This window comes from Mytilus trossulus, chromosome 7, assembly GCF_036588685.1.
Source record: "Mytilus trossulus isolate FHL-02 chromosome 7, PNRI_Mtr1.1.1.hap1, whole genome shotgun sequence".
Lineage (NCBI taxonomy): Eukaryota > Metazoa > Mollusca > Bivalvia > Mytilida > Mytilidae > Mytilus > Mytilus trossulus.
Genome location: NC_086379.1, coordinates 75,645,924 through 75,657,901, shown reverse-complemented (window position 1 = coordinate 75,657,901; position 11,978 = coordinate 75,645,924). Strand labels below are relative to the sequence as shown.

General features: G+C 31.6%; 1 protein-coding gene across 1 annotated transcript; it reads left to right on the top strand.

Annotated features, from left to right (window-relative positions):
• Window positions 1–1,649: 1,649 nt before the first annotated feature.
• Window positions 1,650–9,832, top strand: LOC134726673 (heat shock 70 kDa protein 12A-like). The gene is made up of 4 exons (XM_063591086.1): window positions 1,650–1,961; window positions 3,811–4,029; window positions 6,825–6,984; window positions 8,715–9,832. Exons 1-4 carry the CDS (start codon window positions 1,650–1,652, stop codon window positions 9,830–9,832), a joined length of 1,809 nt encoding a protein of 602 aa, XP_063447156.1.
• Window positions 9,833–11,978: the final 2,146 nt, after the last annotated feature.

Here is an 11,978-nt window from a genome sequence, read left to right as displayed (position 1 = left end):
TGACTAACAGGTCAATATATATATATCTATAACTCGTCTAAACATCAACCCAACAATGTTAGATCTGTAAATTTGCTATATATATATATATATATAAAATAAAACTATGCATACCGGAAATGTTGGATATATAAGTAATCCATCTGTATATATATATATAATCGTATAAAAAGTGTATAAAAAACATCAATAACAAAAAAAAACCAACATTAAATGTAATTATTTATAAATATTTCGGATATCAGATGTCCTTCATCAGTATGATTATCTAATACATGAACAGTCAGTCTCAACGTTATTTCGAAACGTTTCTCTCTCAGGCGATTTGAATTTCAAGATAAAATATAAGAAGCAACAATTAATTCGTGGTGTTCTCCTATCGTGTCATTCTAAACAGGTATACAACGCAATTCAAGCCTACACGCAGACAAAATGTTACAACTGTACCTGCCGTCATAATTCATTGACTTTGAATATGTTACATTACTTCATGGTACTTACTTTAACATTCGCATTTTACTTTTGAATTAACAAAAAGAGGTTAACAGGTTATGCTTTCATATGTATCATCATGTTTTCCATTGTCTTTATTGAACTGCTATCCATTCTTAACTTATTAGAACATTGAACGGGGTTTCGTCCATCATTGAAGCCTGTCTGTTCTGTAAGTGTTGCCAACCTAAATTGAACAGAAAAAAATCTGACTTCATTTCTTTCGGTATTACTTAGAACACTCTGAATTATAACAAATACATTGCATAAACATCATTTAACATATGAAAGACCATAAAGGACAATAGGGAGGCGAAAGATTCAAAAGGAACATTTAAACTCATTAGTCGGTAACTTGAGGTAACCAACATAAACTTAGAAGGTGAGTTGTCTCATTGACACTCATATAACACATTCTTAATTAAAAACAAATACAGAAAAACAAAACCCTCGGAAAGAATTTCTTTTCTTGAATACAAAAAATGTTATGATGAAAATTTATGATTTTAAGTTTAAAGTAGTCCCTGCATTACTGAATATACATAGATATTTTAATAGTTAAATGTAAAGTTCCGGCTAAAGATTAAATTAAAAAGTATTTAAACAGTATAATATACATTTTCCGTATATTCTTTTATATAAGCAGAACCTTTTCCTTTTTTGTTTGTTTACCTCTGTTACGATATAAAAGTCAATAAATGTATTTTGTCTTCTTTTTTATCGTTTGCACATAAAAAATAAAGTCGTTTCTATTATCTCTCTCAGTTTCTTTAAGAATGTATGCGACGATATTCTAACTTTCAAAAATGCTTTTATATGATAAAAGTTGTTAATCACAGAAAGGTTAAACTCTCGACAACAATCAGTTTTAACCTGTAAGTTCGAAAGTAGTTTCACAGACTTAAGTGTTTTACTACTTTTTCTTTTACAATTTGTTTACTGTATTTTTTAGTATTTTGTTTTGTGGAAACGATTTATAAAAAGGCAAACATTACTTCAATTAAATAAGAGAAGATTTTTTTTAATTATCAATAGATTCAACAGTTTTGCAATTGAAGAATTCCAAAGCGATTTAATGTGGTAGTGTTAATCGTTTATCCATGCTTAAGATAATATGATAGTCATGTTTATTTTATATTTGCAAGCAGTGAGACTGAATGGCTGACACAAAAATACTAGTAGCTGCGATTGACTTTGGGAGCTCCGGGGCAGGATATGCATTCTCTTTTGCATACCAATATAAAAACAATCCTTTAGATATCTCAACGTCGGTATGGAATAATGGAAACGGACCAGTTCAGACAAAAGTTCCAACCGTTCTTCTTTTTGATTCGCGTAAGAAATTCCACTCTTTTGGATTTGAAGCCGAGGACAAATATGAAGAGCTTCTGAACACAAACAAAGCTGATAAATGGTATTTTCTGAAGGGATTTAAGATGCAGTTGTATAGTGCTGTGAATGCTGGAGAGGTATTAATTTCTAAATAAAAACTCTGTTTTGGAAATTTAAATATATCCAATTTTAACTAGTTAGAAGCTGCAAATTCTGTTCTAACCTGAGACAGTTGTGTTAAAGTATAACATAAGAACAAACTATTAAAATCAGTTGATGAGGGCTTATTAACTTAGCAGATCTTTCAAAAAGCAGAAATACATCTATCGAAAAAATAGATCGGACGTGACAGGGTATTTATACATCACTATATAAAAAAGCACTATTATAATAAGTTATTATTTAGTACATAGTTATCAAAGGTACCAGGATTATAATTTAGTACGGCAGACGCGCGTTTTGTCAACATAAGACTTATCAAAATAGTCATAAAGCTAAACAAGTACAAAGTTGAAGAGCAGTGAGGATCCAAAATTGCAAATAGTTGTTCCAAATAAGGCTAAAAATAATCTATGCCTGGGATAAAAAAATCCTTAGTTCTTTTTTTTTTTAAATTCAAAGTTTTTTAAACAGGAAAGTTTTGAAAATGACCACATAAATGATATTTATGTCATTACCAAAGTGCCGTCTACTGAGCTGTTGATACCCTCGGCTCATATCAAAATAGTTATCATGCATCGTTTCCCGATATGTAATAGTTTGACGTCGCGAAAATAACATGTTACCTTATCAAAGTCATTACCTCCCCTGTAACTGTATCGTATGCCCTTGTAAAGCTACTAGTGTAAAACCATTCAAAAGGGAAGTCAAGATATGAGACCGTAAACAATATAGGCCGTACACAATGTCACTCAGATTTTACATGGCTACTTTGACTGACGAAAAAAAGGAGACACAAAAAAACTTATTTACAATTGCTAAAATATTTGAATTACAGAAAGACAGATTTAATTGGTATCTTGGAAAATTTTTGTATACTTGTCTTTCATTTTTGCTATTGTGCTTTGTCTATATGCATTTTTGTGTCTCTTCATTACATAATTGTTTGCTTTAGTGATAAAGGTTTAAACACAATGTTGACTGCTGTACTCCGATTTTTGACATTTTTACTTTGTTTGTTTTGTTCACCAATCGCTGTCAATATAGTAGAATTTTATGCGACTGTTATACAAGTGAGCGGTTTAGCTAGCTCTGAAACTAGGTTGAAATGCCTTTACAAAGTCATGAATATGAAATGTGTGTAAATTACGGCTAGTTGTTACGTGCATTTGTCATATACTGTTGTCTAAATTAGGGAATCAATTAAATATATATTAACTCTTCCAAAATAATTTTGATTCACACATTAAGCTACCAGCGCCCTTATTAATCAGGTTTGAAAATCCCATCTGCATCAAACATACTAGTATTTATTTAAAAAGACAAATTATACAGAACGAATAAAAGCAAATGCGTCTTATAAGCAGAGATTTCAGTCACCAGAAATTAAAAAAAAAATGATGATGGTATTTTTAACCGTTATGACGACAAGCTTATTCATGGTTAATTATTTTAATCTTGAATCCTAGTTGACCCTTTACTCAAAAATGTTTCAGAGTAACTGGTTACTTCTGGTAATTTGAAAATGACGCTCTTAAGACATTTAGATATGAATATATATATATTTGAATTTCAAACAAATAAGGAAGAAAACCTAATAGGGCATTCATGAAAACAATCGAAGAGGGATCGACAACATCAAAACCAAAAGAAAAAACCCTGCAGTCCAAAAAAACTTAATATAAATTTAGAGGAGAGAGCAAAACTTATAAAATAATAGTAATCAACTTTGTTTATGATAATCCCGATTCCAATTTTTTTATTATTTGGCAGATGTCTTTAAATTATCTTAAACATACGAGTTTAATGTATCCAATCTGTTAATAGGATATACGAAAGGATTTTAAGTTGGTGGATGTTGCAGGAAAAAGTATATCTGCAAAATTAGTTTTTTCTGCTGCTATTGGTTTTTTGAAAGACCATTTCATTCAGCAAATGCATTGGAGAAAGCTAGGTACATTTGATGATGACATATTTTGGGTAGTGTCTGTACCATCAATCTGGAATGACTCTGCAAAACAGTTTATGAGAGAATCAGCTGAAAAGGTATACTATAGCAATATACTAATATCGTCACTAGCTTAAAAAATATTAATATATGTATTTAAATGTATTTGACATTGCTGTTCTGTAAGAGAAATTATGAATATTATTGTATTTTCATCCGCGTATCACCTTCGCTGGTGATGGATCCGTCGTAAAGTTGTCGCTTGTTTAGATGTACATGTACTAATTTTTATTTTTTTTTATATTTATTTCTGTGACTGCATCTTATTACCCTTTTTTGATAAAATTTTTAGCTAATCTGCAATTAATTCCATCTTCATGTCTAGTATATATCATGACTGTGTTACAACTCTAGATTCTACTGGCGAGGAAGGTAATACTAGCCATCGAAATCTGAATTATAAGTTCAGCCTAGGTGGCCGACTGGTCCAGGCGATATCCAAATACATGAATTCGGATCCCCTCGAGGAAAGAACAAACATTTGCGGAATGCAGATTTATCATTACTGAAAGAGGGAGGAAAGATACCAAAGAAACAGGCAGAAGTGCTGTCACTGATTTAGATGTATACAGTGTCTATACAAAGCATTGGGACTTTGGTTATATACAATTGTTATTGAATACATCTGACGAGATTGGCATGACACATGCCAAGTTAAATCAGGAACCCTCATACTTTGGTTATACCGATAAATCTCAAAACTCAAATACAAGTTCTGATTAATGATCAACTAAAACCCCTGTTAAATTATTTAAACCCGCTGCATTTTTATATACCTGTCCTAAGTCGGGAGCTTATTGTTCAGTGGTTGTTGTTTATTGTTGGGGTTCATACAATGTATTACATATTTTGAAGCAGCGGCTACGGACGTGCAGAAAAAGATATTGGTGTTTTGTAAATAAAATGAATACAATTTCTTAACTGTACTGTCCAGGCGAGCATTATAACAATGCACGATACGACCAACCTTGACTTAATGATCCTTGTTAGCACATGGATTTAACGGGGATGTGCAAAACAGTTACTTTGACGTTTGAGTAAATCTAACTAACTTATCAAAATTAAAATGAAAATCGTCAAAGTAAGGTTACTAGTGGGGTTTCATCTTAAAAAAAGACTGAAGCATCGAGTGTTAGTTAGATATAGACCGATTGATATTTGTGTCTGGATAAGAAACGTCGGGGTTACTTATCCAGAGCCAAATGGCTGCTGCTACATCAGTTGTTCCACCTGAACGTAAACTATGAAGATCAAACTGTTCAGTTTTGTTTTCTTTCTTAATCGATGGTTTCAAATGTAATCAACAACACTTCTATAGTTCTAGTGTATGAAAGTAGTGAATATATATATATATTTATTTATAAAAATCACTTTTATTATAATAACTTAAAGACATAAATACAAATTCGTCAGAATTTTCTTATATTTTAGCTTCCTTCATATAACATTCTAACATCGCTACTAGAAAAATATCATTTCCAGTTTTAGAAATAACTATATTACGGCCTTCCTTGTTAACATCAGTTTTGCTCTGTTCTAAAAAATGCTTAACATGAGCAGAAAAATAAAAGGTTATTTCATATCTTTTTAAATTAGCGTATTCAGAAAATCGTAAAAATCATGCATTACTCAATAAGCACATGTATGCAATGCAACATCTTTAAGATTGTTACAATTTTGACCAGATACATGAACAATTTTTGATAAAATGTTATCTGTAATAGGTTCCTTTTTGTTAATTTTGTATACATTTTTTCTGTATGAACCTTCACGAATGGATGCAAACAAGTCAGAATTGCAAGGGTTCTAAAAACTGGCTAGCTTGTGTGCCCAAGAAATCGCATATACAGCCTCATCTATTTGACTTGTAGAGTTGAATGTTTCTGATAAATGAACTAGGTTAAATGCAATATGTACAAAAGAAGCTGGTAATGAAGATGAAGAAATGCAATGTAATTTTGACCACTATATACATCATTCTCCTTGTTGTCAAAATATACGGGTATAAGACGGACGACATTTTAAGTCAGGCGTTGGATTTGGTAGAAGAGACTGAGGATAACGCAATATGTACAACCCAAAGTACTTCCACGTTTCAGTTTAATGTAGAACTTTACATGTTACGATTTAATATGGAAAAAAAGCTCCCCCCCACTTCTTAATATTAAACAAATGTGCATATTCGAATTAACTAAGGGATTAGTGTGTTTTGGATTAAGAACCTGACGACTGGAACGCTAACCATAAAAAAATTACAGTTGTAGGTAATTATTTCTACATTATAGTGCAATAAAAAAAAAATGGGTCATAAACATATATATTGGGTGTTTCAAAGCATTTGTTGTTTTAGTGTTTCTGTGGAATGTTTGGGAACCTGAGGTTACATGGTTACTAAAGCTGGTACACAGGTATAATAAAAGGAGAACATTTGATTGGTTTACTTACAAATATTAAAAAAAAAAATTTATTTCACTATTGAAATTTCCTGAAATGTGTTTTTTGATATATCTTGTAGTAAACAGTGACACTTTAATAATCTCTTATGTTCATGCTTTTAAGAGAAAAAAACCCAATTTCTATTGTTTTGAACAACAATGGACTGTGTTTTTGGGATGTAGAAACCCCGTTCGTCATTCCCTTTTGTCAAATCATTGTTTTTCGTAATAATAAATGTATTCAATTTACACTTGTTTCAGAAATAAAACTTTGAAGTATAACAAAAGAACTGGGATGTAAGTGTTGAGACGTACTTTGACCTATAATTGTATATTTTTTTAATGACTTGGTTGAAGAGTTGTCTTATCTGTAATTTTACTTTTTAATATTTTATCAGGTTGGAATCAAAGGTAAAAAATTCATAATGGTATATGAACCTGAAGCTGCATCTATTTACGCAAGACTTCTACCTGTTGATAAGTTAGTTGGAGAAAATGGTGGAGTCCTGCTTAAAGCTTTTGATCCGGGTCGAAAGTTTATTGTTGTTGATGCTGGAGGTACTATTTTAATCTTGTGACCACCCAATACCCAAAATATTATTTTGCCTATTTAAGAATGCCTGCCTCTTGGTAACTTTACTTTCACAAAGATATTAGCTTTCCTGTGTTTATCTGAAGATTTCAGTAAATTCAACAATGTTTTAATAATCCCTTCTGGGACAGTGGTATAACAGTACAACATCAGAATCAACTATAAAAATCAGCTGAAAAAGGCCTAACAAAAACACAAGTGGACGTGGCCGGGTAATTGTACATCCCAACAACAAAAGACACTAGGAACAGATCTGAGAGTACTCGCAGTTAACTGACAGCTAGTTCAAAGCCACTATCAACTAATACTAATAAAATCGTGCATCTTATACAATTATTAATCCGTACACATCCAACATCCAATGGATTTAGTGTAAAAATATGATTATGTAAATCCAACTCCCGTTTCGTCTTCAAAAGACTCACCAGTAACGCTTGAATGATAACAGATGAAAGGCCGAACAATACGAAGAGGAGTATTATATAAAGGAAGCATGATTTTCTTTTCCAGTGGGTAGAAAATCTTTAGTACGCTGAACAAGTCATACAGTACGATCAAAAGATCAATAAACTGCATTCATATGTGATTTAAGTTTGGAATTTTTGGTCCTCAATGCTCTTCAACTTTGTGCTTGTTTGGCTTCATAACTAGTTTGATCTGATCATCACTGATGAGTCTTATAAAGATGAAACGCGCGTCTGTCGTATTAAATTATATTCCTGGTACCTTCGATAACTATTTACACGACTGAGTCGATGTAACTGCTGGTGAACGTTTCGTCCCCAGGGTATCACCAGCCCAGTAGTCAGCACTTCAGTGTATACGTGAAAATCAATTATATGGTCATTTTCAGAAATTTGCTGTTACAAAACTTTGAATTTGAAAAAAGTAAGGATTTTCTTATCAATTGACTTAACAGATTACAATAACCGTATTTGGCACAACTTTTGGAATTTTGGTCCTCAATGCTGATCATCTTTGTACTTGTTTGACTTTATGACTATTTTGATCAGAGTTTCACTGATGAGTCTTATGTAGACGAAACATGCGTCTGGCGTTTCAAACTATAATCCTGATGACTTCTTGATTAAAGCTCCCGTAGTTTTGAGTTCTGTGTGTAATTTTATGGGAAAATGCATGAATGTTTTTCATGATTTTTTCATTTAAAAAATACCATGTTTGTGAATATTTTATTTCAGTATGTATAATGCATAAATTTTCGATTTTCTTAAAAATATGTTTATCTTCGGTGAAATCTGCTATTTCAATTAACATGCATTCTATATTTTTTTTTATATAATTCGAATACTCAATGGAATTTTTATAATAAATGATACCAGTTTCATTGATCGAACAACATTCTACTTGAAGGCACATCATCATGTCTGACGGTTTGATATTCCATGGCCCCACTTAAAGCAATGATACCCGAACAGCCATAACTTATAACCGTATATGTTCACATAATGTTTACAATGGTTTTAAGTGTATGTGGTATTGTTCAAGTTGAATATGTAGTGCTCTAATAGTTCTCCAACAAGAACCAGAGGGTTGGAGAGCAAATGATATAGATTTTTTCTTTTAAAGATCAATAAATTACAAATTATTCTTGAAAACATGTATTTGTACATGATTTATTTTACTGCGATTAGTTAATCAATACTTTATAGTTCATTATTTGTATTTAAATCTGTAGGTGGTACCGTAGACATCTCTGCTCAACAAGTTTTAGAGAACGGCGAGCTTAAAATAATACACAGAGAATGCGGTGGTCCATGGGGCGGTGAATGCATCAACAAAAAATTCGTTAATATGCTCAAAGAACTTTTTGGACAGGAAATCCTAAAACAGTTTAAAAAGAACAACGGAGAGGATTTTTTACAATTACTAAGGGATTTTGAGGTCAAGAAAAAAAATCTTAGAGTAGAAGGCAAGGAGTCAGTAACCATTCGAATGCCTTTAAGTCTTATAGAAGAATCAGATATTTTAACGGCAATTGCTAGTTCAAGATTTAAAGAAACGATACGACTTAAAAGAGACAAACTATTAATTGCAGAATCTTTATTTGAAACGTTCTTCTCGGAACCAATACAAATGATCATTGAAAAGATACTATCCATTTTAAAAAGCGAAACATGCTCTGATGTTAGTGCAATAATGATGGCAGGTGGTTTTTCAGAGGCTGATATATTACAAGATGCCATTAAAAAGGAATTCCAATCACTGGAAGTTTTTGTTCCCATTGATGGGTCGCTTTCAGTATTGAAAGGAGCTGTTATATATGGTCACAATCCCAATGTAGTATCATCAAGAGTATGTTATTATACTTATGGCGTGGCTCTTGCAAAACCATTTGATTCAAGTATTCATGATCCAGAAAAGAGATATTTCTGGGACGGAAGAGAAATGTGTGATTCTCTATTTGAAGTTCTTTTCCAAATTGACGAAGAAGTACATATTGGACAAACCAAAACTATTGATGTCGGGGAAACATTTCTTTCACGTGATACAGATGAATTTAGACATGATCCAATAATATACCAATTCATGGTAAGCAATAAAAAGGATCCCTTCTATATTACAGATGAAGGTTGCATGGAACATGGATCCATAATTGTCTCTCCACCAAATGGAACGTGGCCGCAAATAGTCCATGGCAAAATATTACTCAAAATTGCTGGAACAGAGCTCGTTGGAACATTTTTAAACGAAGATACATTGGAAGAAACGTCAGTTAGATTTGAATTTTTGCCGTCAATCAATAAGAATCCAGAGAGACAAAGGTTGTTTGATCCGTTCTATCTAGACATTTAGTATTGAATTAGCATTGATTTAAACTTGTCAGTAGTTCTAGTACAAAACTAGTATTTTATAGTTTTTTTTTCTTGCAACCACAATCTTGGCCAATATTTGAAATTTTCAGCGAAAACAAAAAAGCTCAGGAAGATATTAGACGTAGAGGAATTCAGTAATATAATACAGTAATAACTATTTTGTGTATTGTGCATTTCTTTTATTAGCACACGTGTATGCTTACTTATATACACATAACATATAGTTCGTTAGTTGTATACTGAATAAGTAACACTTATTTTAGTTGAATATATTTTAAGTAAAACCCAACTATGACACTTTTTCGATTTGACCAAAAAAACAGCAAAATCATGTTAATAGAGCACAAAAGTTTCAGATAGCTAAGACTTAGTTCTTTCATGCACTCAGTATTTTGTTAACAAATATAAGGTATACAAACTAATTATTCTATGTGTTATTGTTGTAGTAAACAAATAAAGTTTTCTTGTATCCTTTCTCAATTTTAAAGGTAAATTTGATAAATAATGTTATCTCGCGCACGTTCTTCGTGTATGTATCGTCAATTTCAAATGCGTTTGTGGCATAAATCTGCCTTTGATTCTTTTCATTTTTGTCGAGCCTTTGACTTTAGTCGAAAAAGCGAGACTAAGCGATCCTACATTCCGTCGTCGTCGGCGTCGTCGGCGGCGTCAACAAATATTCACTCTGTGGTTAAAGTTTTTGAAATTTTAATAACTTTCTTAAACTTTATTGGATTTCTACCAAACTTTGACAGAAGCTTGTTTATGATCATAAGATAGTATCCAGAAGTAAATTTTGTAAAAATAAAATTCTATTTTTTCCGTATTTTACTATAAATGGACTTTGTTTTTTCTGCGGGGAAACAAAACATTCACTCTGTGGTTAAAGTTTTTAGAATTTTAATAACTTTCTAAAACTATCCTGGGTTTGTACCAAACTTGGACAGAAGCTTGTTTATGATCATAAGATAATATCCAGAATTAAATTTTGTAAAAATAAAATTCCATTTTTTCCGTATTTTACTTATAAATGGACTTAGTTTTTTCTGCGGGGAAACATTACATTCACTCTGTGGTTAAAGTTTTTAGAATTTTAATAACTTTCTTAAACTATCCTGGGTTTGTACCAAACTTGAACAGAAGCTTGTTTATGATCATAAGATAGTATCCATAAGTAAATTTTGTAAAGAAATAAATCCATTTTTTCCATATTTTACTTTTAAATGGACTTAGTTTTTCTGCGGAGAACCATTACATTCACTCTGTGGTTAAAGTTTTTAAAATTTTAATAACTTTCTTAAACTATCCTGGGTTTGTACCAAACTTGGACAGAAGCTTATTTATGATCATAAGATTGTATCCAGAAGTAAAGTTTGTAAAAAGATTACTCCGTTTTTTCTGTAATTTACTTTTAAATGGACTTAGATTTTCTTACAATCATAAAATAGTAACAAGAGGAATATTTTTATTGATTTTTTTCCTCATTGTTGTTGAGCCTGCGATTTACAGCAAAAATAGGCGAGACACTGGGTTCCGCGGAACCCTTATAAATTTTTGTTGTCAATTTGTATAAAGGTATTTTGTTTAGGTAAAGCTATTTTAGTATTTAACTTCATTCAATTCATGTGATTTATTGTAGGGAAAAGTTAATTTTGAGACACAACTATAGCATTAGTTGGGTTGAGCGTCTTGTGCATGTCCGGCCGTCAGTATACAGTTTCTGCTTTTTCTTAATTATACAGTTTATAATCGTTTTTTTTAAGATAAGGATGATATTTTAGTGACAAAGAAAGACTTAATTTCTCTTTTATTCTAGGTAATCAAAAACGGCGTTTCGTTCACCCAAAGCATCAAATTTCGTCACATTATTTTGATTTGAACATTTATTAGGTGATATCCGTTTCAAAACAAATCACTGCATTGTTGGTTTAATTATTTTCTTAATACGGATAACTTTATTCTTGTTTCTATGGAAAACGATAGGTTCACAAATATAAAATAGGGGGGCAAATAAAAGAAACAGTAGTATACCGCTGTATGAAATTCATAAATCGTTTTAGAAAAGAGAAATCCGGGTTACACACTAAAACAGAAGGCAATAAAGGCAACAGTAGTATACTGACGTT